This window comes from Caretta caretta, chromosome 1 (assembly GCF_965140235.1).
Source record: "Caretta caretta isolate rCarCar2 chromosome 1, rCarCar1.hap1, whole genome shotgun sequence".
NCBI classification, from domain to species: Eukaryota; Metazoa; Chordata; order Testudines; family Cheloniidae; genus Caretta; species Caretta caretta.
The window spans coordinates 103,296,100-103,323,989 of record NC_134206.1 but is presented as its reverse complement, the minus strand read 5'-3'; the positions used below and the strand labels follow the sequence as shown (position 1 = coordinate 103,323,989).

At 43.6% G+C, this 27,890-nt stretch overlaps 1 protein-coding gene and 1 long non-coding RNA gene across 4 annotated transcripts; one reads left to right on the top strand and one right to left on the bottom strand.

Moving 5' to 3' along the window:
* Positions 1–664: 664 nt before the first annotated feature.
* BIVM (basic, immunoglobulin-like variable motif containing) lies at positions 665–26,300 on the bottom strand. 3 transcript variants are annotated; one of them, XM_048854598.2, is made up of 10 exons: positions 26,182–26,300; positions 18,719–19,310; positions 16,750–16,876; positions 15,340–15,435; positions 15,135–15,239; positions 14,125–14,219; positions 12,225–12,357; positions 11,112–11,198; positions 10,192–10,288; positions 665–2,164 (listed from the first exon to the last, which is right to left on the bottom strand). In XM_048854598.2, the coding sequence occupies exons 2-10, from the start codon at positions 19,197–19,199 to the stop codon at positions 1,871–1,873; spliced, it is 1,515 nt and encodes a 504-aa protein (XP_048710555.1). In that variant the 5' UTR covers positions 19,200–19,310; positions 26,182–26,300; the 3' UTR covers positions 665–1,870. The 3 variants fall into 3 exon arrangements, with proteins under 3 accessions (XP_048710555.1, XP_048710564.1, XP_048710574.1); XM_048854607.2 differs by having other exon boundaries at positions 11,112–11,195; positions 26,182–26,299; XM_048854617.2 differs by lacking the exon at positions 26,182–26,300 and having other exon boundaries at positions 18,963–19,073.
* LOC125638674 (uncharacterized) lies at positions 2,039–9,441 on the top strand. Its single transcript, XR_007357275.1, has 3 exons — positions 2,039–2,173; positions 3,894–4,037; positions 8,091–9,441. It is a non-coding gene; the product is annotated as an uncharacterized LOC125638674 (long non-coding RNA).
* Positions 26,301–27,890: the final 1,590 nt, after the last annotated feature.

The following is a 27,890-nucleotide window of genomic DNA, read 5'->3' as shown; positions in this document are numbered from 1 at the left end:
ACTGTATTAAGTCAAGACGATGGAACAGGTCTTCAACCAGTGGCATATGCCTCTAAGGTTCTGAATTGAGTGGAACAAGAATTTACTCCTTGTGAGAAAGAGGTATTAGCCTTGGTTTGGGTTTTGCAACATTGAGTATATTTAGTAGGACTATCCCTAGTGCTTCTTAAGACATCGCATTCACCTGTGAAATATGTATTAACACGAAAAACTAATGATGGACATGTTTTTAGTCCTAGATTAGCAAAATGGACATTAGCCCTGCTAAATAAAAATGTAACAATTGAAAAGGTCCCAAGTTTATCAACATTTCCTTAGTCTTATAATTGAAGGAGAAAAGCATCAATGTCCCCTACCAGAAATGGGCCAGTACTGGAATACCTTAAGTCCAAATAGTGGGGTAACACCATTATCAACTGTCCTGCTTATCCTACACATGCCTTTACTTCCCCTGCAAATTAGTCTCTCTTATAGAAAAGAAAAGCTGCCCTTTTAAATTCATATGCTTAATATATCCCAGACATATTATGGACTTAGTCATAAAGGCATCATTCAGGAAACTTCAGTGGGGCTACTCCACTGAGTGAGAGAAGCAAGAATAGTCCCTCAGTTAGAGGATAAACTCTTCAAGGCTAAGAATAAGGACATTCCCAAAACAAACAAATGACAAAGTAGAAAACAGATTTTATTGGATGAAGAAAATTGTCTAAAAGTTTCCCGTTTTTTGGTTAACAAAAGCAGCAAACCACAAAAAACCCTGCATTCCATGACAAGTGTTCATGTCAACAAAATTAATCCTTGAGCTCATCATTTGTATGTAGAATGTTATAACTGCTAAAATGTTTTGGGGCAAAGAAAGTTATATTAGTCCAAATATAGGTGCTTTACATGGAAACCTGAACAATATAAATTGTTTGCTGACAGATATACTGTTAGGGCTGCTAGCATTCTTTGGTACTTAATAGTGTCACCCCTCATAGAAAAATTAACAAGTAAGAACACTAAGAAATTTGGAGACACAATGAAGGAAAAGAACAGCCAACAGGCCAAAGTGTGTTCAGCTTGGTTATCAGCAAATTCAACTTCATTTTTATTTAAGAAGCCTGTGGAAAATGAAGCAAATTCAGTGCTCACAAAGGTGCTGTAGTAAAAATCCACTACTTTATCTACAGAACAGGCAGAAGAGGGGTAACAGCACAAGCCCACCCTACTGTTGTGCCTGAAGCCTGACCCAGAGTAATGTCATTTTCCCCTGTACGATCAATCTCAGGCTTTTCAGATACAATAGCACTAATTTGTACCAGTTGGCAAAATATCATTATTTTAAGGGACATGGACACTAGTCCACTGGGAATTAGACTGAGACCACCCACTCAGTTATGTTTGACAAGTTTTTTGTATTACAATATTTCTAATTGACAGTGGGAGCCTTATTGCATTTAAAATAAAAATAAAATGTTAGAAAGGAAGGAAATGTCTACATTTTTACCCTTATATAGTATCCAGGATAATCATTTGGAATGTAATAAGATATAAAGGTTCATGCTTTGAATACTTTTCAATGCTGTTTGTTTACATAAATGGCTTTAACCACAATTTGTTTTTGTTTTTTCCACGGTCCCAAATGCAGTTCAATTATTTGAAGTGACAGTTTGCTTATTATATTTACTCTGATTACAAAGTACAATAATCTGTGCTTGTTTGTTAGTTTTCACATCTGATCTCACCCATCGCAACCATACACAGAAGTATGTATTTAAATAACTATGAGATTGCCTTTTATACCATTTCTAGTCATACCTACTCTAGGCTTAATAAACTCCTACCATGTCTTAGCAAAACTTTAGTACATTAGTTGTGCTGTACTAAGTTAATTTCTATCATTCCCATCATAATCAGTATAACTCTGATATCCACTGTTCCTCCTCTCATGAAGATTACACATTTTCTTCCACATGGACTCTTGATGAAAACCAGCACTGAAAGATCTACCCAGATGTCCATGCTGTTTCTTGGTGATATTGTCTTCGCTTTCAGATTTCGCAATTCCTTGTGCTTGTGGTTGCATATCTCGTCTAATGTTTCCAAATGGGAAGTTCCAAGGACCAAACCTTTGCCAGTTAAGTCTCTGAAAAGAAATGATACAGTGCAGATTTCCTCCTACCTGACAAAGGTAAGAAGTGTTTTGTTAAAAAGTGTGCAGAGAAAACTACTTAATTATCTACTTAATAGTATTATTTATGAAAATCTTTTGAATATTTATGTGACAAACTGCTTTAGTTTAGTTTCTTCAACTCCTTTACTAGCTCCCTTCCTAATCTTCTACACAGTATTTAAGTTTCCCTATCTAGCATTCACAAGTCAGCATAACCCAGATTTTGCCTAACTTTGTTAGCCTTTACACTCTCCACTCAAAAAACAGCTATCACGGTGTTTCTGTCCTCTTTCCACGCATCTTCAGATTTTCTTCCATGCACCCTTCCTTGCACCTAGAAGACAGAGTTACTCACCTTGTGCAGTTACTGAGGTTCTTTGAGATGTGTCCCCATGGGTGCTCCACTTCAGGTGTTGTTGCATCCCGACGCCACTGATCTGAGATTTTTGGTAGCAGTGGTTGGACAGACCGCGCGTGCACAATAGCTGTCTTGCGGCACCATTGGAGTCTTGTTTAGTGCACGCGCGGCCTGACCCCCTCAGTTCCTTCTCTACCATAGAGTCCTTGTATCAAACTCCAAAGTAGAGGGGAGGCGACTGGGTAGTGGAGCACCCACAGGGACACACATCTCTAAGAACCTCAATTACTGCACAAGGTGAGTAACCCTCTCTTCTTCTTCGAGTGCTGTCCCTGTGGGTGCTGCACTTCTGGTGACTGTAGAGTAGTGTCCACTACGGTTGGGGAGACTTTGAAGTTGCATACATAGTAGAGGAGAGGACCGTTAGGCCTAATATGGCATTGGCTCTGGAGGCTGTATAACTGCATAGTAGTTAGTGAGCGTATGTTCTGAGGCCCCTGTAGCAGATCTCTGAAATGGATACACTATTTAGAAATGCAATAGATGCTGCTATGAATCATGTAGAATGGGATCTGACACCCATTGGGGGTTCTGTCTTATATGTTTTATAATGTAAGTGTATGCAGCTTGAGATCCACTTAAATAGTCTATGTTTCGATATAGCAGAGCCCTTGGATCATTCCGTCATCAAGATGACCAGCGTTGGAGATTTGTGGAAAGACTTTGTTTTGTCCAAATAAAAGGCTATAGCACGTTGAACATCGAGGGTATGAGACACGGCCTCCTGTGTGTTTCTGTGTGGTTTAGGACAGAATGTAGGGAGGTCAATATGTTGATTAATATGGAAGGTTGAAGCTATTTTAGGGAGGAATTTTGGGTGGGGCCACAATGTGATCCTGTCTTTAAAAAAGATAGTGTATGGCAGGTTGGCCATTAGTGCACTTTTCTGACTGACCCTTCTAGTGGATGTGATGTGTGCAATAGGGAGCAGGTAGCCAGTGGTTCAAAGGGGGGGGTCTCATAAGGCCTTTGAGAACTAGATTTAAGTCCTATGTAGGCATGGGTGGCTGTACTTCAGGGTAGAGATTCTGAAGGTCAGTAAGAAAACGTTTTGTGGTCGCATGTGCAAATACCGAAAATCCATCGATCTTACAATGGAAAGTTGTGACTGCTGTGAGATGTACTTTAATAGAGCTCGTGGACAGTCTGGAATTCTTTAGCTCCAAGAGATATTCTAGCACTACTGACAGCAGTGTAGCTTTCGGAGTGAACTGTTTGTTCTAACTCCATATGGAAAATCTTTTCAATTTTTGCAGGTAAATATTGCGTGTGGATGTACATCTGCTGTTCAATAACATGTGTCTGACTTGTTCCGGACAGGTTAACTCATGTTGCTGGAACCATGGAGGAGATGTGCTTTCATATGGAGTTTCTCCAGGTTCGGATGGAGGATCTGACCGTTGGCTTGTGAGAGGAGATCTGATCTCAATGGGAGAGTTCGTGAAGCGCAGTCATGCATAACAGGTACAGGTACTAGGTCTGTCTGGGCCATGCTATCAGGATGATTTGGGCATTTTCGTCCTGTATCTTGTGCAGGACTCAGGATTAGTGGGATTGGCAGGAATGTACACAGGAGCATCTTGTCCCATGTGCGTAGGAAGGCATACCCTAAAGATTGAGGTCCTAATCCTGCCCTCAAACAGAATAGCAGGCATTTGTGATTCTGAGATGTGGTGAATAGATCGATGGTGGGAAAACCCCATCTTTGGAATATCTGTTGTAAGACTGTGGGATTCATTTTCCATTTGTGCTCCTGTCAGAGCCTTCTGCTTAGAGTGTCGGCTGTGGTATTTTGGCATCCAGAAAGGTATGAGGCTGAGATGTCAATGTGGTGATGGATACACCAATTCCATAGTTTGATGGCCTCGATGCATAGGGAATGGGATCATGCTCCCCCTTGTCTGTTTATGTAGAACATACATGCAATATTGTCTGTCATCACTCGTACTGTCTCATTGCTTATGAGTGGAAGAAAATGGAGACAGGCACTCCATATCGCTCTGAGTTCCAGTAAGTTGATATGGAGATGTGTTGCCGTTGGTGACCATCTGCCCTGGATTGTGTGATGATCCAGGCATGCGCCCCCACCAAACTAGGAGGCATCTGCTGTGATCATAATTGAGGGTAGTGCTTGTTGAAAGGGGATCCCTGAACAACAATTCTCTGGTCTCGTCCACCACCAAAGGGATTCTAGCACTTTGGGAGGTGGTGTTACCAACTTGTTCAGACTGTGTTTGATGGGTTTGTATACTGAACCCAGGCAGCCTTGGCATCTGGCATGTTTTACCATGCATATGGTGGCAGCCATGTGTCCTAGTAGTTGTAGACGGATTCTTGCCATGATTCGTGGGCAGATGGAGATGGTGTCTATGAGATTCTTTATAGTCCTAAATCTGGTTCAAGGTAGAAATGCTCTGGCTTGAACCGAATGAATGCTCCAATGAAGACCAGTTGTTTCGTGGGTATCAGTGTTGACTTTTGTGTGTTCAACTGCAACCCTAATTTTTGGAAGAGGGTGATGGTCAGTCAGGTAATTTTTTTTTGTCTCTGCCTGATTTGGGCCTTTCTAGAGGCAGTCATCTAGGTCTGGGAAGAATATGATACCTTGCTTGCACAGCTGTGCTGCTACGACCACAAGCGTTTTGGAGAATACCCTTGGTCCAGGGGACAGTCTGAAGGGGAGTACCCTATACTAGAAATGGTCGTGTCCAACTGTGAATCGGAGGAATCGTCTGTGAGATGGGTGTATGGTAATGTGGAAATATGTGTCTTGTAGGTCGAGGGCTGAAAACCAGTCCCTCTGTTCCAGCGCTGAGATTGTTGTGCCTAGTGTGACCATGTTGAATTTGTGGGAGCATAGGAATTTGAGTTGAGTTTCTGTATGTCTAGTATGCATCGCCATCCTCCATTTTTCTTCTGGGTCAAAAAATAGTGGGAATAGACGCCCTTCCCTCTGTATTGTGTAGGTACTGCTTCCACAGAACCGAGATGCAGAAGATGATCTATCTCCTGCCTTAAGAGGTGCTCATGAGAAGAGGGACGGGGAAGAGAGTAGGATGGGGGGACAAGAAATAAAGGGGATGGTATAGCCCGACCTTATGATTTCTAAGACCCAACAACCTTGTGTGATGCACTCCCTTGCATGGTAGAAGTGTCTCAATTGGTGGCTAAATGGGCGAAATGACACTGATGTGAGGGGGAGGTCGTTCAGACCCTCGACCAACCTTTCAAAACCATTGCTTGTTAGGTGGTGGTTGTGAAGCCGCTTGTTGAGGTTGTGAGAGTTGGTGCCTCAGAGATCTATTTCTTTGTCTGTTGGACTCATACGGTCTGGACTGCGGAGGGTGGAATTGTGACTCTCTGGCATGGTGGTAAGGCTGATAGCGCTTTCTCTTAGTAGGAGGTGTGTAGATGCCCAGTCGCATGTGAGTCTTTCATAGAATGGAGTACCTCATCAGTCTTAGATGAGAACAATTTATCTTTGTCAAAGGGGAGGTCTTCCACCTGAATCTGAAGCTCTTTTGGGATGCCGGATGACAAGAGCCAAGATGCTCTGCACATTACAATAGCTGTGGCGTGTGCTGCCGTACTGGCAACATCCAGGGAAGCTTCTAGGGCAGTCCTGGCTACTAGTTGTCCCTCGGTGAGCAACGTCTTGAATTGTGCTCTTTTATCTTCAGGAAGTTCAGTCATAAACTCAAATAACTTCCCATAATTGTCATAATCATATTTCGCCAGAAGGGCGCTATAGTTAGTGACCCAGGATTGTAAAGTGGATGAGGTGTAGACCTTCCATCCTTAGAGGTCTAGTCTCTTGTGGTCTTTGTCCTCAAGTTTGGATTTGGACTGGGGTTGTTTGGAGTGATGGTTTGCAACCTCAACTACTAACAAGTTTGGTGGTGCGTGGGAAAAGAGAAAGTCCATTTCCTTGTCTGGCATGTAGTATTTTCTATCAGCCTATTTGCATGTGGGAGGGATGGTGGCTGGTGTATGCCATACCATTTCAGCGGGTTCCAGAATTACATCATCTATTGGAAGTGCAATGTTTGAGGAAGGTTGCAAGATTTTGAGCAGCTTATGTTGGTTTTCCTGGACCTCCTCTAATGGGATGTCCTGGCTTAGTGCGATTCTCTTAAAGAGGTCTTGAAATTGTTTGAAGTCATCTGCCATTGTAGGTGGAGGTGGCATGATGGCCTCATTGGGGGAAGAAGAGTTGTGCGTTGGTGACACATCCTCTGGGCCTGTTTCTTCCTCTGGCTCCTCTGTAGTCTCCTCTGGAGGTACAGATGTTGTAGCCACTGGAGATAATGTAGGAGACCGAAGATCACCTCTGGGTGGCAATGAGGTTCTGGCATGGTGGGCTCTGTATGCTGCCCAGGGATCCCATGGCGGCCACTTCATGGGAAAAGCATGTCCGTACAATGGCTATGGTGGTTGACTATGGTGGCTTTTAGATCTCAGTGTACCCCAAGGAGGTCTGTGGTGAGTAAGTGAGGAGTGTTGTGGGGAGAACACTCCTCCGTCCTGGTCCTCATCATCGCTGTCACTGGGTACCGACGGTACCGTGGGCTGTGTAATGACACTCCTTGTGGACAGTCCATAGGTGTCAAGGACTGCTGATTGGGACATGAATGATACGGAAATATCCTGCTGAGCGAGGAATTGCTGCAGTGCTGGTGGATGCGGTGCTGAGGGTTTAGTTGCGGCTGAAAGGCGTGCAGCCATCTTGTGGCTAAATTTTGTAAGTGCCAGTGGACCCATCGCAGCACTATCAGTCGGTGCTGGCAGAGGTGGCAGTGACAAGCATGGCAGTGGCACTCATTTTGTGGTCGGCACTGGAGGTGGCAGCATGGTCGGTGCTGTGTCTGCTGCGTGTGCCGGTGTGGTTGGTGCCATGGAAGAGACATGGCGGTGCTTATATCTTGACTTCCTGCCCTTTGCTCTGGGCTCAATGACACGGTCCGTACTGGAGATGCTGGGGGAGTGGTAAGTGCTGACTCTTGGGGTTGTCAGCACTGAGGGTAACGACCTCACAGGGGACTATTTCTTTTTTATGCGAATCCCTCTTAGGAGAGGTCAGTGCTCACTTCCTCTTTTCATGAGAGGACAGAGCCGTGCTCTCTGTCAGTTCTGACCTTGTCAGCAAGGACTTAGGGGGAAGTTTTGGTTGGTCATTTTCTGTACCTGGCTGGAGTGACTTCTCCATGAGAATCATTTTGAGGCAGAGGCCCTGGTCATGCCAGGCTCTCGCCTTCAGGTTGTTACAGTGAATTCACTTTTGGGGTATAGGTGATTCACCCAGACATCTCACACAGAGAGAGTGTTCATCAGATTGTGGCATTGCTTCTCACCAGGAGCCACATCTTTTAAAGCCAGGTGAGCTCGGCATGTTTCGAGGCGTGCTCCAAAAGGAGCAGGGAATGGGAGAAAAAACTTGTTTTGAAAAAACAACTAATTGCTAATTAAGCTAACAAGGAACTATAATAAACTTATCTAAGGTTTCTTTACTATCTGCAGGGGAAGAAGCTGTCGCACTGTCCCGAGCTCATCTTCAGCAGAGGATGGTTGAGAAGGAACTGAGGGGTCATACCATATGCACACAAAACGAGACTCCAAGGTGCATCCCGACTGAGTATTGCTACTGAAAATATCCGATCAATGGTGCCAGGATGCAACAACACCTGAAGTGGAGTGCTCACAGGGAAGCACTCAAAGAAGAACTACCTCCTCAACCCATTCCACCATGCTTCAACCCTCTCTGCCTTCAAGTCCAGGCTTAAAATTCAATTCTTCTCAGAGGCCTAATCCTCCATAAGAAAAATTATACAAATAAAAGCCATGGAACAAATCGAGACACATGCACTGTTTTTTGTCAGATACTACTTCCCCATCCACTGTACTTTATCTCCTGATTACACCATGCTATACTAAGTGAACAAGGAGGTCACACAATCAAGTTAATGTCAGGTAAATTTAAAAATCAATTTAAAAATTCACTATTTCGCTAAGACAAAATCCAGCTGCACTAACAGGGTGTGACATTCTATACCTTGGAGGAGCGCCCTGGAACCCCCCTATTCCTTATTTTTATATAATCATGATCTTACATCTAAAGCATGCCTTGTAAGGGGAAAGGTTATGATCTGCTGAAAGTCATTTCTCTATCCATGTATATCTGATGTATATCTTTAATGCATATGAAGTTATGAAAATTGTGTTGAATGGTTGTCACTAAAACATGCTGTAAATTGAGGAATCAGCCAAATATTAGCTCCCCAGAGGCAACAGCAAGGAAAGTAGCCAACACCCAGGTGGGGTGTTAAACAACTCATCAACAACCATTGTGCAGCAATTCAATGGTTCACCTGCATGAGGCCACACCAGGGGAGTTGCTCAGTCTTGCCTGGAGACTCAGCAATGCCCCCAGACATGCCTGGACTTGTGCTCCCCAAGCACATAGGATTGAGGTTATAAAACAGAACACAGTGGCCACATGCTGGGTTTTTCTCCTTCACCCACCTACTCCAACTGAGGGGACTGACCCAGATTTCAAGGGTGAAATCTGTGAATTATGAACTGCACTATCCAGTGGGGTGAGAAAAACTGCTTAATCTAGATGTTGCCCCATCTAATAGGGTTGAGAGTTTGGACTGCATGCTTATATTTTATTTTATTTTGGTATCTAACTGACTTTTTGCCTATCACTTATAGTTACTTAATCTATCTTTTGTAGTCAATAAATTTGTTTTACTGTTTATCTTTACCAGTGAGTATGTATGAAGTGTGTGGCAAATCTGCTCAGGTTTTGCAAAGGCTGGTGTATATCGACGTGGTGAACCAATTAATAAATATGCATTGTTTGTCTTGAGTATTGCAAGAGAGTATATTCCTGAGGTACAGTGCTGGGTGGGGGTTGGCACTGGTGCCTTTCTCTGTGAGATTTATGAGTGGCTAGGAGCATTCATGCAATCTAGCTGAGTGTGTGGGGTTCCACATGCTGGCGTGCCGAGTGATCACAGCGCTTGGAGGGGCTTGCTGCTTGTCACTAGCAAAGCAGTGTGAGAGACAGCCCCGGCTGGAGAGAGTTAAGGAGGCTCAGCCGTCCCACAGTACCAGGCTGCACACCAGGGATCTCGTCACACAGGGACTGGGTAATTGTATGCCCCCAAAAAATTACACAGTAAAATGAGATAGGATATCAAAGATGAAGGGCCAATAACCTGGACTGGCATATCCTACATCCTGCAAGGCAGACCTAAACTCTTGTGCTCTGCAGTGTCTCTTTTAGCATCTATGTTTGGTTTTCTGAATTTCCGCAGCATTCCCTCTCAGCAGAAGTTATAATTAATAGATTCAGAGATTCCAAGGTCAGAGGGGATCACCGTGATCATGTAGGCTGACCTCCTGTATAACACAAGCCATAAAACTTCCCCAATAATTTTCATTCCACCAGACATGGCAGCCATAAGATTTGAACTCTGGACTTCTAACTCTATAGTAGGAGACTTCACCAAAAGTTAAATTACAGCTTCTTTAGTACAGCAAAGTATGAATAAGCTCATTGGAAAAAAAGTCTCATGCAAAAGTTCTTTCCCCAATCTTAATAAGTCAATATTACCTTCTTTGTTTTTCTATACTGCAGACCCCTCTCCAGGTGCCGAATATCCAAGTATTCTGGATTTTGAGTGTTCAGGTCTGTAACAATATCTATCCACCTACAAAATAAAATGGACTAACATGTAGAAGTGATCACAAAAACCATTTACCACTAGAATTTATGGTCTCAGAATAGCTGGACAGAACACCAAGGGGGAGGGCGGGGATGCACAAATTTTTACTTCTTTACTGTCAGATTTTTCCAACCAGCTCTGTTCCCATGGGTCAACATACCATCCCACAAACAGGCAAGAGAAAAAGTCAGAGAAACCTTTTTGCTCACAGTCCCCATGATTTGGTTTGTTTGTTTTTTTTTCTTTTTGGGGTGGGGGGTGTGGATTTTTTCAGAAATTCTGATGTTTAGGAGAAATGCTGTTTCCTTCCTCCAGAAACTGGTACCCAAGTTTTATAGATCCAGCACCAAGTCAGATCGAGGAAGTTGTTGCAGTGAATCAGTTCCAACTCAGACAAAAATAAAATCTCTTAAAAAAGAGCTCTGAGTTACACCTTTTCTGAGTCTTCAATATTTTCAATATTTTCTGATTTGTGTTTGTCTATTTCGGTGGCAAACATCTGGGACTGGAACCTTGTCTTCTGTACATTATACTCTGTGCTCACAAAAAACCACTGTGGACATGTTGTAGATTTAATCACAGAATTAGTAACCCAGGTCAAGTATAATATGAAAAATCAAAACTCTCACTAAAACCCTGACTTTTCTGAAAATACTGAATACTCCATGAATCATGAAAGCTACAAATGGTTAATGTACTGCCCATGCCTGACTGGAGAGGGAGTTCTTAGAAGAAACTGAATGTTTTAAGTACCTATATTCTAGAAATTTTTTTTAAAAAGGAGAGAGCGAGAAGTATATAAACTTACTTTTTACAGTGAATGGTAGGGTGTTTTCTACTTGATTCTCCAATTAAGATCCAATACTCCACTTCTTGTTGCAAGAGGTGACCTCTGCTGAACAAAAATACAATTCTAGTAAGACTCAGCGTGCATTCTGCAATGAAAGACAGCAGCATATTAACTTGCTATTGGTTTTTAGAATTTTTTATTGAAATATTTTACAACTGTTGGTATAGTTGAGACAAATTATAACTGGCTACTGAACTATCAAATAATGTATTACCTATTATAAATTAGCAAAATAGATTACCCAAGAAACAGGACTTTGATTTCTGGTCCAAACTCCTGCTTCACACAGGAAACTGAGGTTGAAAGTGACTGTTCGTTTCTTGGAGATAAGGAACATCTTGCATTGTGACACACTGCCCCCTCCCCACTAATAAAAACTGATGTTGACTGACTCATCAGGGAATTCTGTTCAAATCTCTCACTGGAAGAATGGTGACCAGAATATAAGGCCCAGATGTGATATCTATGCAACGATGAAGACTGAAGGCTCAGAAAGCATGTTTAAATTAGAAGAAACTTTTTTCCTCACCATCCTTGTTCTCTGAGAGTGCCTCCAAAGATCTTACTTTGTCCTGCTCTTAAGACATACCCCTAGTGTTACTATCCCATGGCTGTTCAGCAGCCTATGTGAAACAATCGGTGGCTTCAATGAATTCTATTAAAGTACTACTCCCATTTTATAGATGGAGAACTGAGGCACAGGGTAGATTAAGTTATTTATCTTAAAATAAAACAAACCACCACACAGGAAGTCTGTGGTTAAGCTAGGAACCTAACGATAGTCTCCTGAGTTCAAGTCCAGCACCCTATCTTCCTTTCACAACTTAGAGATTTAATTATTAAAACCCACCTCACAGCTACAAGGCAAAAACAAGTGGCCAAGATTTGCTGCTGAGCTGATCAACAGCAGACCTGGGAACTCTGTAAAATAATGAGACATTTCATTTCCACTTAGGGGGCTAGCATTCTGTTCGTACAGCACTCAATTCATGTGTAAATGCAGTGATAATTTGCAGTCACCATTTTGGTGGAAGATTCACAGAGGAGCAAGCATAACTACAAGATTCTTACCTGTATGCTTTACTAGCTTTTACAGGGGTAGCTTCAAATCCAATTGGACAAAAATAATGATTTTGGCAATGATAGATATAGGCCATCGATTCATCTTTCAGTCCTTGTGTTAACTTTACCAAGGCCCCTGCAGCTACAAAGAAAGGTCTGATCATTCTCCAAAGTGCTTTTAATCTTGCATTCAGTATCAAGCAGAAGAGATCAGTTAGTTTTCTTACATTTTCTGGTGTTATATTTATTGTCACACTGCACAAGCAGCAGCATGATGCATTATGGGAAAGGTTTGCAATAAACAAATATATTTGATTTTAAATTTGTTTCTTTCAGGTCCCATTCTCTAAAAACATATTACCCTGAATCAGTTACAAAGAACTATTTCTCTAGAAACGGCACATAATTTAAATACTTGCATCATTTAGATCTGAATGAAAGTATTTGGGGAGGGGGGGGTTTCCACCTTGCAAGAGAGTCCTAATTAAAGACTTAGGGATTATTTTTGTTTTGTTTTGAATTACATAAAAATATTGTAAAGCTGACAAAACCAAGAATATTCACAACCATTCAGAGCAATCCCACTGTCCTTAATTCCACTGATGCCAGTTAATACAGCATTTGTAGTAAACAGCAAGAATATATTAGAGAGACCTGTAATTCTTAGATAATTGGTTCGCCAACATTTTCATATCGGGAACCACTTCTTGAATAATGATCTTCTTGGAAAACACATCTGAATCTTGACTCAACATATTCCTTAACCCAACTATAGTGCTTCCATACAGGAGAGAGACTAGGAGAGCACTGAAATAAGAAAAACTTGTTTCTCCACTTAAAGAGCAGACACACAAAATGTTATTTCCTCTCCATGGATATAGAATTTAGCAAATTGTCCCTCAAAACTGCAGTAGGGATTGCTAGCAATCTCCCAGGTCCCTTTGCAGTACAGTGCATCCTATATCTTAGCTACTCCTTCACTTTGACAGTTTACTACCAAAAACGTTTTTTAAAGGTTCAGCTATATTTTTATATGCAGACTAATTTTCAGTTAGAGGCTTACACATTCAGAAAGGAAGATAAAATCTGAACAGCATTGTTCAGCTACTTTATTATTACTGGTAGGATAGCACCAACTGTAGAACTAATTAATGTTGGTGGGCATTCTGCCCAAACAGACGGGGGTTGGACTAGATGACCTCCTGAGGTCCCTTCCAACCCTGATATTCTATGATTCTATGACATCCTGCTTTCAGCTCAACATCTGAAGTTTGATATATGTCTTAGCATTTATGGGTTAGAAGACCATTATAGACTCATGTAGTAAAGTTATCACTTACCTAGTTCACACATGCTGCAAGTATTCCCAATCAAATGTGTTGATTAACCAATTATGATTATTTCAAGGAAAACTGTCTCATTTGATGCATGACAAGACTAAGAAACATTGTATAAGATGTGTGGCATTTTTAAAAAGTGTACTGGTCAGTTAGTATTTTTACATTGTAAGTTTTCTGAATCTATTTTGTATAAAGAATTCCCAAGTGTTAAAACATACCAGTTGGTGAGATATGCTGTTAAGATAAATGCACATCTTGAGAGAGTAGCCAGATACAGATTGGGAAGCCAAAGGCCTCTAGCACCTTAGGAGTGCAGCTATTTCACAATAATCACATATAAGGTATATTATTTTACTTAAAAGAAGGAAAAATTGAGTACAGAGAGAGGAGAAGGGAAAAAAAGGAAGGTCAGAAAAGCTATGCAGCTCAGAGCCATTTGTTGTTCTGACTGTAATTGCATAAGTTGGGATTATTTAGTTACACAAATTGTTCTCTTGATCCTAAAACATTTTACAACTACAGTTTTCCAATTTACATACTAAATTAGTGTCTAAGATTTACCTACTTACCAGTTTCTCCAGCTGTCTTGTTCTTCCCATGAGGTTTATATAGAACATATGAACATCCTTTTACATGGAAATGATCATTAATTTGTCTAAACCATCTGAAAACAATAAGATTTGTTTTAAAGATTTTGGTATTTTAACAAACACTGAAGCAAAATAATTCTTAATATTTATACTTTTTTTTGCAATCTTCTCCTCCTTTAGGGATTTAGAATATAAACTCACTGGGGTAAGGACATTCTTCTAATGCATTTATACAGTACTTTGCACAACGGTGGCCTGGTCTGAGATGCTATAGTATAGGATAGATGCTATAGTAGTACAAGTAATAAATAATTCATTCCAAGGAGCTGGAAGGGCCAGAAGTCTGGTAATGGATACACAGCTTTTTCACCTTTATCTTACTAGTTCAAATCCCACACAGATCTATAACGAACAAAGTTCTTATTCTCAAGTACAGCTAATACAGGTCTCACACCAAACCCTAAATAGGTCTGCACATAAAACTATCATGGCATCTGACATATTTGGTGATCTCTTAAAAGAGGCAAAGGACTGAATGGATAAGGAGAACTGACATGGAGACTTCTAAAAAGAAAGGTGAACTATGGATTTAAAAAAAAAAGGGGGGGGGGGAGAGCTTCCCTCCATTGTTAGCATTTGGGTACCCTGTGTCACCCTTCCAGTGCAGGCTCCCAGCAGAGGCAGTGGTAATGCAATGAAAACATAACTTCAGTCTTTAGTGACTAGAGCCATCAGTTTAGAAGCATACAAAAATACTAGGACAGCAAAAACATCTCAGGAATAAGCTATTAAAAACAAACTCTGGTCTCTCTTATCAGAACCCTTAACGTTTGCTTCATTGTTCATGATGTTTTCAGAAAGCTCAAATAAAACACAGTGAGTTAGTCAGAGTATATTATTGCTGTTTTAAGAGCGACAATCTAATTTTTAGCATTAGAAAATTATTCTATACATTAGCATTTCCGTTGCTTCAAGAAAACAAATTGTACCTCATTAAAGTTGTATTTCCTGTAAAGGGACCAAACCTAATTTCCTCAAATGGGGGTTGAAAGCCCAAAATATGCAAGGCTTCTTCTTGAGTAATAGGTGGTAGGCTGAAAATGAAATTGATAATCATAATTAACTATAATTAATAGGGTATTTAGATAGCCATTTTAGGTTCCTTGACATTGAAATGGAATAGAAATGACGTACTTTCCAGTTCCCAGTGTGCTATATAAGTAATTCCAGCAAGATACTAGAGAGGAAATTCCACAGGAAGTCTTGTATTGGGGTCGGCTAATACAGTACCTGAGGAGAAAGAGAAAATTTTCTTTATTTAGATATATGCAGCTTGCTGCACTTTCATTTATGACAATTTACCCAAAAGTCAAACAGTGTTTTAAAAAAACAAAGTATTTTGTCTCACTTTGCCTTTAAAATAAGTCATTGGTAAGACTCAACCGCCATATACTAATTTAAAAATTCTGGAGTAAGTATGCCAATTTATCTTTCATGGGATTTCACCCAGGAAAAGTAAATAAAATGGAAATCTGGCATATTTCACAAGCACAAATCTCACACACATTCATTTTCTGAACATTTCTAACACTAGGTGGTGATGTGGATCCCACTCCATCAAGATCTGCACTGAGACCACCAACTTAATTCACAAGGACCTACTAACCATAGAAATAATTTTGAGGCAGAACTGAAATAGGTCAAATCTACATTTGATCGTGTGGAAAAGATTACATGTATCCCAATAACAATACCTTAGCCAGCCAGCCTTTCAAGTCAATAGCTTTCAAATACTGCAATCCCTTACTATGTTGCAACTCTTTGGAACTTTACCAATGGAGGTGACTTTAGGTCACAGAGTCCCTATCCTCACCTTTATTTCCCATGCCATAGAAACCTTCTGAAGGGTTAAAATTAGTTTAGTGGTTTCAGCCCAGTTCTTAGTGAACATTCTGTAGTACATTCACAGTTCTATATGACAGAGGTTTTGCTCAAGTAGCCCCAACCACAAAAGAAGGGCATAAAGTCAGAATAAGCTACACTTGTATGTGAGTAAATTTACACATTGCCTGCTCATGCTAATGGGGTCTCACTTTTTATTAGTACCAAATTCACCCACAACTTTTTTGTTCTTTATTGAAAGTAGAAATTTCCTAATATGTAGGAAATGTAAATGATGGCACACAGTATCTTAACAACAATAAGGATGAGCAGGAATTATGTCCCTAGCCTCTGTTTGCCAGAAGCTGGGAATGAGTGACAGAGAATGGATCACTTGATGATTACCTGCTCTGTTCATTCCCTCTGGGACACCCGGCATTGGCCACTGTCGGAAGACAGGATACTGGGCGAGATGGACCTTTGGTCTGACCCAGTATGGCCGTTCTTATTTTCTTATGTTATGTTCACCACAAGACCCAGACCCCTTGTAGTAAGTATCAGGTGTAGTTCATTAACTATGTTTAACAGATCCCATATACCCTTCTATCCAATGATTAAAGAAAAACTATTACACATTAGCATTTAAAATAACACAGCCACAACAACATTTACAAACAAGCTCTGCATACTATGGTAATCTTAATTATGACTTTTAAATACTACCATCTCCTGAGGTCGAGCACTTTCCGCTGCTTTATTTCTTCAACAGTGGAATGTTGAGAACACTCCCTGTATTGTTTGCTTTTTTTGTCCAAAGATTTTTTCTTTGTTACTTGTTTCTTCATGTTGCCTGCAAGATAAATTTTAGAAGCAGTTAATGAATGCTTAATATACAAGCTAAATATTTCCACTATAATGCCCTTACCAGAAGGCATTCAATGTACTTCTAACAAAAAGACAGTATGCTGCATGGATAGAGATGTACTGTGATTATTTCCATTGAAAGGAAAAGTTAGCTTTTGAACTGGGACTGCCAACAGCTTTGGGAAGAACCAGTAAACAGGTATATACCTTTTACACAACAGCTCATTTTACTGAAAAATATTTCTATTCTCTATAATCACCTACTCATGGCCTCCACAAACATTGTGAGCCTCCCTCACACAAGCCATCCTAGGAATTGGTGGCCTTCCATGACCTCTCCAGAGCCATCTTGATGCACTAGAGGGAGAGCAGACCACTGACAATAGCCTCACATTACATATCTAAGTCTTACATCTAATCTTTTTACTGCTAATCTGCATAAACAGCGTCTTCTGTATCCAGCACTAACAACCACACTTTCTGACTGGAGCGCCCAGGGACGTGCAGAGGGAAAATATATCCCCAGGAACTTTCCCTTATTGCAAGTCACTGTACAGGAAGAAGAATAAAAACAGCTGAGAGCAAATAATTTCAATCTTGTTTTGCGACTTTTTCTGAACCTCAGTGAAATAGTAAGCTAAATTAGAACTTGACTGGTCAGCCAACTCATAAGAAAAATCTAAAGCAATGGCTCTAGGCATGCACAGTGATTATAGACTAGATATAAAAATCAGTTGTGTACATATGCATGGTCAATAAACCATTAAAATCTTTCGCTAAGCAGAAACAAGAGGAACACAAAACAGTGGAAAACACAATTTCTTTAACCTCATATACATACACAATTCAAAATACTTGAACAGTGTTTGGGAAATTTTGACTTCTTCCATGCATAATAAATTTAATTTTATAAAGATAACATTTGCTTTTGTCAGTATTCTCACAGGAGCCTTTGGGCGGTTTTTCAAGGTAGCTGGATCAAAGCTGAAAGTCACAAGGCCAGAAATTTCTTCCCTTTTAAAAACAGACTTCAGTCAGCTCTAAATAGTTTTATTTTTCAGACAGTGACAAAAATGTAATACCAAGAGAACACAATAATAAAGTATTCATTTGCCCCACCGTTAGGTGGAAAAGAGGTTGGATTATATGAGCACATAAGATTTACAACAGTGGTTCTCAAAGCCAGTCCGAGAAAGCCCCTGGCGGGCCGGGCCGGTTTGTTTACCTGTCATGTCTGCAGGTTTAGCCGATCACAGCTCCCACTGGCCATGGTTTGCTGCTCCAGGCCAATGGGGGCTGCGGGAAGTGGCGCGGGCCAAGGGATGTGCTGGCTGCCCTTCCCGCAGCCCCCACTGGCCTGGAGCGGTGAACCTCGGCCAGTAGGAGCTGCGATCGGCCGAATCTGCGGACACGACAAGTAAACAAACCGGCCCGGCCCGCCAGGGGCTTTCCCTGAACAAGCGGCGGACCAGCTTTGAGAACCACTGATTTACAACACCTTGTATTATTTCTACACAGCTTGAAAATGTATGCTATATCAGACAAATTACTGGGTTCTACAGGAAAGCAAAGGTAGAGTAAGGAAGCAAGAGCCACCAAGTTGGGAACACTGCAGCCACTTCTCCCCTGGCCTGACCCACTCCTATCCAAGCCCCCAAGACCAGCATCTGTGGGGCCAGCACAAAAAACATTTCTACAACACACAGATGGTGTGTGTGTTCATCTACATAGTTCCAATGCACAATGTAAGTGGAGGAGGGTCTTGCATTGGCCCTCCACATCACTCATGCAGCATTTTTCTGAATGGTGCAGTGCTGTACTGTCTTACCTGCTCTGTTTTTCAGATTTGGGGTCACTCCATTGAACTCTGATTTGTCAATTTCCCATGCCAGTGGAAGCTTTCCAAGACTACTAGATAAATTTTCCAAGTTAGTGTCTTCATGGTAGATTATCTCTGAAGCTCCACTTTGAATGTCAATGAAGTTAGGTGTATTATTTCCAACATTTAAGGCAGCACTATCTGGTAGGCAGGCACTAACTGTAGCACTTGGACTTTTATGAACAGACGTTACCTGATTTAAAAAAGCATAGTCTGAGCAGATGGTATAAATTTTTTCTCGGGTGTGAGTCACAGGACACCCCCACGGATAATGCCCATCTCCAGTAGGACCCAGTGACGTAGCAGATGCATCTGAAGTGCAATATGGCTTTACATCATCATGAAGAGTAGCTTCTGGAGATTTTTTTTCAGGTCTGTTTTCTTTATGTCCAGAACCATTCTCCCTTTCACCTTCTGCAACGTTAGGCATTGAATGATACTAAAAAGTTCTGTCTAGTTAAGAAGTGTTCAGCAATTTTTTTTTAAATAAAAATTCAGCCTACATCATTGCCTGCAGATTTGCAAGCTACTGATGAGGTATCTGCAAGAAGGGAAAAGCAACAGTTACCACAGCATGCCTCAGCTGATAAACAAGCTATATACAAGCTTTAAACAAAGGCTTTTACTTTAATAATTGCAAACAATGAGAGTTGCAATACATTTCATGGTATTTCAGAATACAGAATGCTCTGCACTGCTGTCCAAACATTTGCTTTCTATAAGTACTGCTAGGATGCTGCTACATATAGAGCTTTCATTATTTGTGAAGTGCCAAGAGCATACTCTGTGCTGACAGTATACGGACGTCAACCCTCAGTAAGTTATTTTTTAAAACAATTTAGGATAAAATGTAAATAGCTTTTCCACAGAGAAAACGAGCATATGCATGAACACTGCAGTTTATTTTTTCTACCACAAACATTTGTAACAGTAATATTTACTGTTACAAATCTCAACACACTTTCCAGTCATTACTGAATTAAAGGGATATCAACTAAATGACACACACTTCTCGCTGAAAATCTTACCTAGTTTTGCTATCAGAGAAACTCAGATTTATTGTAACTAGAAGAACAAAAATATTTCCTTTTCAGTTTGTGTATTTACCATCACTTGTGTACAGTGAGTCATTGTCTTCCCTGTATAGTCACTCAGTCTTCCCTTTCGTTTGTGTGGGTCTTTCACATAGCAACAGGGGAAGAAAATGTTTGGGGTTTGGTTTTGTGTGCATGTGCATGTTTGTTTTATACAGACAAGAAAATAAGGCAGGTGTACTATTAAAAGCTACTTTTAATTTAAGGTTTAAAATCAAGGTGATGGCATCCTTGAAATCATCCATATCACTGCAACGTGGATAACAAATAACGCTGTCCTTGGGAGCCAAAAAAATCTTACCGCATGATAGGTGAAACTGCATTATATCGAACTTGCTTTGATTCGCCAGAGCGCGCAGCCCCGCCACCCCAGAGCACTGCTTTACTGCGTTATATCCGAATTCATATTATATCGGGTCGCGTTATATTGGAGTAGAGGTGTATGAGGAAACACACACAGAAAAGTTAATATGCAGTGTTGTTGTTGTGTCAATCCCAGGATATTAGAGAGACAAGATGCATTTAGCACAGGGGTGGGCAAACGTTTTGGCCCGAGGGCCACGTCAGGGAATAGAAATTATATGGAGGGCCATGAATGCTCACAAAATTGGGGTTGGAGTGAAGGAGGGGGTGCGGGCTCTGGGATGGGGATGAGGAATTTGGGGTGGAGGAGGGTGCTCTGGGCTGGGACAAAGGGGTTCAGAGGGTGGGAGGATCAGGGCTGGGGCAGGGGTGCGGAATGGGTGCAGGTTCCAGCTGGGGGTGTGGGCTCTAGGGTGGGGCTGGGGATGAGAGGTTTGGGGTTCAGGAGGGTGCTCCAGGCTAGGATAGAGGAGTTTGGAGATCGGAAGGGGGATCAGGACTGGGACAGAGGGGTGGGGCACGGGGGGAGGCTCAGGGGGTGCAGGCTCCGAGCAGCGCTTACCTCAAGTGGCTCCCGGAAGCAGTGGCATGTCCCTTCTCCGGCTCCTAGGCGGAGGTGCAGCCAGGTGGCTCTACTCACTGCCCCATCCGCAGGCACCGCCCCTGCAGCTCCCATTGGAGCATGTAGGAGCCAGAGCGGGGCCATGCCACAGCTTCTGGGAGCCACATGGTGCGGCCACAACCCAGCGCCCTGGCCGGAGCGGGGCCAAGCCGCTGGTGCAGCTCGCGGGCTGGCTTAAAAAGGCTCATGGGCTATAGTTTGCCCATCTGATTTAGCATCTTCCACCTTGCATTTACCTATGACGATCCACGTACCTTTCCCAGACCTGAAGAAGAGCTCTGGGTGGTGCTCGCTCTCCCACAGAAGTTGGTCCAATAAAAAAAAGATATTACCTGAGTCACCTTGTCTCACAGAAGAGGTAAGTGATTTGTCCAAGAACTAGAAACAGAACCTGGGAATGCTGACTTCTAGTACCTATGCTTAGCCAATAAACCATAACCCTTCTCCAATACACTACTTTGTACTTACGCATGATAGGCAACGCTGAGCAAGGGTGTAGCTATGGGAGTTTCAATTTGCAGTACATATAGAGGCCCTGTCGACACTGGTAAAATGAACATGTGTATTTGCTACCATTTCAGGTCCCACTCCTGCAAAGGACTCTTTGGTCCCACTAATATCACCGTAAATTACACTGAGACAAGGCACAGCCAAGTTGTTACAGCCACACACCGGTACACATCATTTCCTAAGGTAGCTAGAGCTACAGTGGTTTGTACCTAGGGTGGTATCAGGAACCACTGAGCAGAGCGAACCCTCCTTCACTAGAAGGCTCAAATGCCCCTTTATCAGCCAGCGCCACGCACACGGGAACATTGCATCTGCGTTTGTATGCAACAGGCAGCAACAGCATTAGAACCCTCCGTCGGGGCTGGGACGGGGCGGGTAGCTCATGACGCCGAGATAGCAGCAGATCTTCACATCGCGAATGCCCCACCCACACATGGGACTGAATCAGCAGCTCACGCCATAGTCAGCAGGTTCCAGACTTAATGTTCTGGTGGGAGGAGCCAGAGCAACCCCAGCAGAGGGCAGGATTTCACCGCTCACTGGCCAGCTCGAGAGGAGCAAGTGGCTGCCGCAGCCCAAGCCAGCACAGCCCTGCCCAAGGGGCACTGGCCACCACAAGCTGTGACAGATCCACCCCACCCCCCCCACTTCACCTCAGGACGTGGCACATGGGGAGGCCCCCCGGTCTCTCGCCTTCCCCCCGGGATGCGGGCGCTGAAGGCCCCGGTTCGTTACCTGCATGGTGGCTCCCGTGTCTCTCGCTCGGCAGTGGCTGGGATGTGATCACACCAGAAACAGAGTTGGGGAGGCCTCAAGCTCCAACTCACCTGTGCCCCCCTCCTACTCAGGACGGCTGCCTGGATGATACCAAACCTCACCAGAGGAAGGGGTTGGGAGAGGGGAACCCAGATGGCAGCGACCTCCCATAGCCCCTGGATTGTTCATGACAGCTGGCAGGTTGGAAAACGTGCAAGGACTGAAACAGAGCAATGTATCTCCCCGCCCTTCCCCTACCAATGGTATTGCCCACCGCTGCCACAGCACCTTGGGGCAGGAAGAGGGGGAAGTGAGGGAGGGACAGTTGTTCAGTCAATGAGAGTGCGGCAGAGGTGTGGGGGGCGGAGCTTGTGGGAAGGACTGATGGGTGACAGCTGGTGCAGGCTGTGCAAGGGCTGAGCCCATGGTGGTGGGGTCCTCCCACCCTACACCCAAGAGCTGTTACGGTGTTGTGGCTCCGCCCAGGCCATGGGTGGCCAGATACGGGGGTGCCACCCCCGACCCATGTGGGGTGCGACACACGTATGTCTTGGCTGCACCAGTCCGGTTGGGGGCCAGGACAAGCTCCGGGATGTTAGTGGGAGAGGGGGACCCTGGTTGGGGGGACTGGTGGGCTCCCGGGATAGAGGAGAACTGAGGGCAGATTAAAGGTGGCACTCGAGGGAGTGGGCAAGCCACAGTGCCCTGGCTGTCACCACGGAGCAGGCAGCCCCTTCACGGTGAGAGGGGCGAGGCTGGCAACCAGCATAGGTACACATGGACTCCAAGGGTCTCTCTGCAATTAGAAAATCCTGTATTGCAGAGTTATCAATGCTCATGATTTTGTCCTGCATCTCATGGTAATTATTGTTTTCCTTAAAGCCCCAACTTCTGGAGTCAAGTGAATATGTGATGAGTTCAGCCTTCATTCTTAAAGGAAAAGTAAATTCTAGCCACAGGCATCAACTTTGTCATTTCCCCAAGGGTGCTCGACCCCTGCTCTGGCCCAGGCCCCGCCTCCACTCCACCCTTTCCCCAAGGCCCCACCCCACCCCGCCCCACCTCTTCCCGGCCCCACCCATCCCCTCCCCTGCTCTGTCTCTTCCCACCCTGTTCCGCCCCCCTCCCTCAAGGGTGCCCCCTCCCCACGCAGTGCCTCTTGCCCACTGCCGAACAGCTGATCATGGCAGGCAGGAGGCACTGGGAGGGGGAGGAGCTGATCAGCAGGGTCATCGGTGGGTGCTGAGCGCCCACAATTTTTTTCCCATGGGTGCTCCAGCCCCGGAGCACCCATAGAATCAGCACCTATTCTGGCCCTTGTGGTGGTGGTGAAAACTTCAAAATATGACCCCAGTGCACCTAACGCGTCAAAAAGCAGAAGGCAAATAAAAAGAACATAAAATCTATTATTTTTACATAATCTCATGGTTTTAAAGTCAAACTTGTGATTTTTGGTGACTCTTACTCATGATTTTTGAACATTTGGAGCTGGCACAGCTATTGCTGACAGTGGCTGTCTGCCATGGGGCTCCCCTTGGCAGCTGATGAGAACAGATTGGCTGCTAGGGTTGATATAACAAAGCTGTTTCCCTACAGTTACCCCAGCCCAGGCTACATGGTGCTCTGTACCTGTGGCACTTCTGACCTCATGCTGAAAACGTTTTTCCCCATCAGCTAACTTGTTTTCGAATTTAGCTGAAACAGTAAAGGAGTACTTGTAGCACCTTAGAGACTAACCAATTTATTTGAGCATGAGCTTTCGTGAGCTACAGCTCACTTCATCAGATGTATACCGTGGAAACTGCAGCAGACTTTATATACACACAGAGATCATGAAACAATACCTCCTCCCACCCCACTGTCCTGCTGGTAATAGCTTATCTAAAGTGATCATCAGGTGGGCCATTTCCAGCACAAATCCAGGTTTTCTCACCCTCCACCCCCCCACACAAATTCATAGGAGAGTGAATTTGTGTGTGGGGGTGGAGGGTGAGAAAACCTGGATTTGTGCTGGAAATGGCCCACCTGATGATCACTTTAGATAAGCTATTACCAGCAGGACAGTGGGGTGGGAGGAGGTATTGTTTCATGATCTCTGTGTGTATATAAAGTCTGCTGCAGTTTCCACGGTATACATCTGATGAAGTGAGCTGTAGCTCACGAAAGCTCATGCTCAAATAAATTGGTTAGTCTCTAAGGTGCTACAAGTACTCCTTTTCTTTTTGCGAATACAGACTAACACGGCTGTTACTCTGAAAGCTGAAACAGTGACATCGAGAGACTCATATTGTAATCCTGAGTGGGGCCTCTAGCCACTACCACAACATAAATATTAAATACAAATATATTTATTTATGGCGATTTATCACAATACATTAAAAAAGCTGCCCATCTGTGACTCTGGGTGTTTTTGATATTTAAAAAGGAAACACAGAAGGACCTAAAAGCTATGAGCTTCTAACCTATAACATTTAGTACTATAAATTATAAAATTGTATAATTAAGCCTTATAACCCATAAATAGAGCAGTCCCTAGCCATAGAGGCACTTCAAACAGTGGCAAGGGGACTATGCTGCATAGAATGAGTCCTCAAACTAGAGGTTTTTTTGTGGTCCTTGGCGGTAGGTACACAAACTCACTGAGTTCTCAAGGGTCTGGTGGTCCAGTCAGGTTTGCAACTCGGAAAGGCCTGGGGGGTGGGGGTAGGAAAAGGGCAGGCCCAACACCAAAGCCAGAATTTTATGTGACTGCTTCCAAGGGTAATGTACATCTTAGAATGGAGAGCATCTTCCCAGGTTTCACTCTTTGGAAGGCTTGTGGAACCATAGTTAGCCAGCACCCTTGATTGCAACTATGCAACAATTTTGCTTCCAAAGCTTTTTTTTTTTTTGGAGCCAAATTACTATCATTAGGATAGCAATAGTACTGGCCTGGCCAGACAGATCTAAAAATAGATTAAATGATTTAAGATTATTTTAGAAATTAGTTTGGCATTGACAAACTGTGCCAGATTGTGCTCTGTAGATCCATGAACAGAAAGCCCACATCTCCCACACAAGTGGGGTGAGAAGCTCAGTAACCTCTGAAGATTCTGTGGAGGTCTCTCCAAGCAATAAAAAGTAGGGGGAAATATTTTACTCAGTTGAGTCATAGAAAGTAAGGCCAGAGAGGACCACCAGATCATTTAGTCTGACCTCCTGAATATCACGTCACCAGCACCCGTACACTAAACCCAACAACTGAAATTAGATAAAAGTATTACAGCTCACAGGAGACTAGACTATTATGTGCCATAGGCACAGAATAGGAGAGTTTGAGGTGCATCCCTACCCGAGGCCCCTGCAATAGCCAATAACAGGGAAATGATTAAGTGAGGTATACCTAGGTCAGGGGTTCTCAAACTTCATGGCACCCTGACCCCCTTCTGACAATAAAAATTACTACAAAACTGTCAGGAGCGGGGACCAAAGCCTGAGCCCACCCAAACCCTGCTGCCCTGCATGGGGGGAGCCAAAGCCCCACCACCTCAGGCGGGGAGGGGGAAACCAAAGCTGAAGCCCTGCCTGAGGCTCCCTACCCAGGGTTGAAGTCCTCAGGCTTGGGCTTTGGCCCCAGCAAATCTAAGCCAGTCCTGGCGACCCCATTAAAACGGGGTCCTGACCCACAGTTTGAGAACCGCTGACCTAGATAATCCTGCCAAGTGACCTGCACCCACACACTGCAGAAGGCAAAAAGCCTCCAAGGTTTCTGCCACTCTGATGGGGGGGGGGACGGGACTTCCTACCCCTAACCCCTCTCCCCCCCCCCCCCCCAGCCCAGCCAGGGGGCACCCTCTGGCCCAGACACCACCCCCCCTCAGAGCCCAGCTGCAGGGTAGCCCCCAGCCCAGCCAAGGGGTCACCCCCAGGCACCAGCACCCACCCCTCCTCCCCAGAGCCCGGCCACGGGGCAGCCGCCAGCCCGGACACCAGCACCCCTCCCCCCTTTTACTCCCTCCACCCCCCAACTTCTTTGCTGGCCCTCCAGGGGCCACGGTGCGGCGCGAGCGCGCCCCGCCCTTCCTCACCCTTTGCCCGAGCTGGCCGGCCTCCCAGGCCCGCTCCTGTCCCCGGGAGAGTGAGGATCAAAGACCGTGCAGCCTCCAGCCCAGGCAGGCTGGGCGCTCCGCTCGCTGCGAGCTGGGCTCTGCAGAGCCCAGCGGCGCCTAGTGGTGGCCAGAAATGCCGTGTGTGTGTGTGTGTGTGTGTGTGTGTGTGGTGGGGGGAACAGACACTGCTGCAAAATTCGGCACAATTTCCCCAAGAGTAGGGCGCTCAGTTAGACCCTGAGCAAGAACCACCCAGCCTAGCATCCCGCGGGAGCGAATTCAGAGCCCTGGCCCTGTCTCTAGCTGTGGCCACTCCTGATGCTTCCGAGGAAGGAGATAACAGCTCCCCTGGCCCCAAATCCTTCCTGACTCTTGCAAGTCGGTGGCTGAAACTCCTGATGAATGAGTTTTTTAAGAACATAGGACACAATTTAACTCGGTAGCCGTGATATTTCCTTTTTAAAATAATATTGTTCTTGAAATTCTTCTCAATGTAACTTATTCTCTGTGTTTTTACACAAACCTATTCACAATAACATAAAAAAATATGAAATAAGGGCCCCTTCTTGGAGATTTAATTTACTGCGTATTTTGTGTTTCAACACAAAAGTAATGATAGACTTTTGTTCTTTTAACTATATTTTATGTATATGTATTTCCAATAAAGGAACATTTCTTGATGGGGTTATTGTCAATACCGTTATTGGGAATAGGAAGAACATACAAAGAATAAAGGGCTTGGTGTTGTCAGGATAACTCTATTTTTCCTACCACCTTCAGTGATGTATACAGAGTAATAGGGTTACAGCTGTTCTGTCCAGGGCACAGTAACCAGGGCTGGTTTCAGTAATACGTCTAGGGTCCCTTTCTAAAATAAATAACATGTGTGACATAGTCCTTCTAAAACCTTCTCCCCCACCACCGCCGGTTTCACAAACTTAAAACCTAAATACTCTGGTTACCTTTCTATAATGATCAAAATCGTAAAGTGAGGAACATGATAAGCCCCCTCACTCTTACTTATATATAACTCAGTTTATTGAAGACCCAGAGAGCATACAATACAATCCTCAATCACCTGTAACCTCACGCATGAATTCAGATAAGCCTACTGGTATATAAGCAGGCACTAGAATTCTGACTGCTTCAATCTAACTCCACCTATATCTTGTAGCCACCCAAACTAGTACCACAGACCCAGCATCAACACTGGATAACACAGAGCTCAGCATGTCTAAGTAGGCCAAGTTTCAGAGTAACAGCCGTGTTAGTCTGTATTTGCAAAAAGAAAAGGAGTACTTGTGGCACCTTAGAGACTAACCAATTTATTTGAGCATGAGCTTTCGTGAGCTACAGCTCACTTAAGACATCTGAACCAAATCCACAGGGATGTTTTGGATTCTCTACCCTACCAGAGTCTAATACCTCTCAGTTCAGGGTGGCTCACATTCCTCAGGCTATCCCTTTCCAAATTTCTCCCCACTTTCATACATATATGTACCTGTACATATGAAATAATATCATTTCCAAAAACAGAACACAAACTCTTAACAATACAATAAAACACTATACAGAAAAGCATGAGGGTATAATTATTTATGTAAATTAAACCTGATTTCATTCCCTGATTAGCCTTCTGAACTCTGGGGTTTACAAGGGGGTGCTGAAAATATGAATATGCTAGTTAT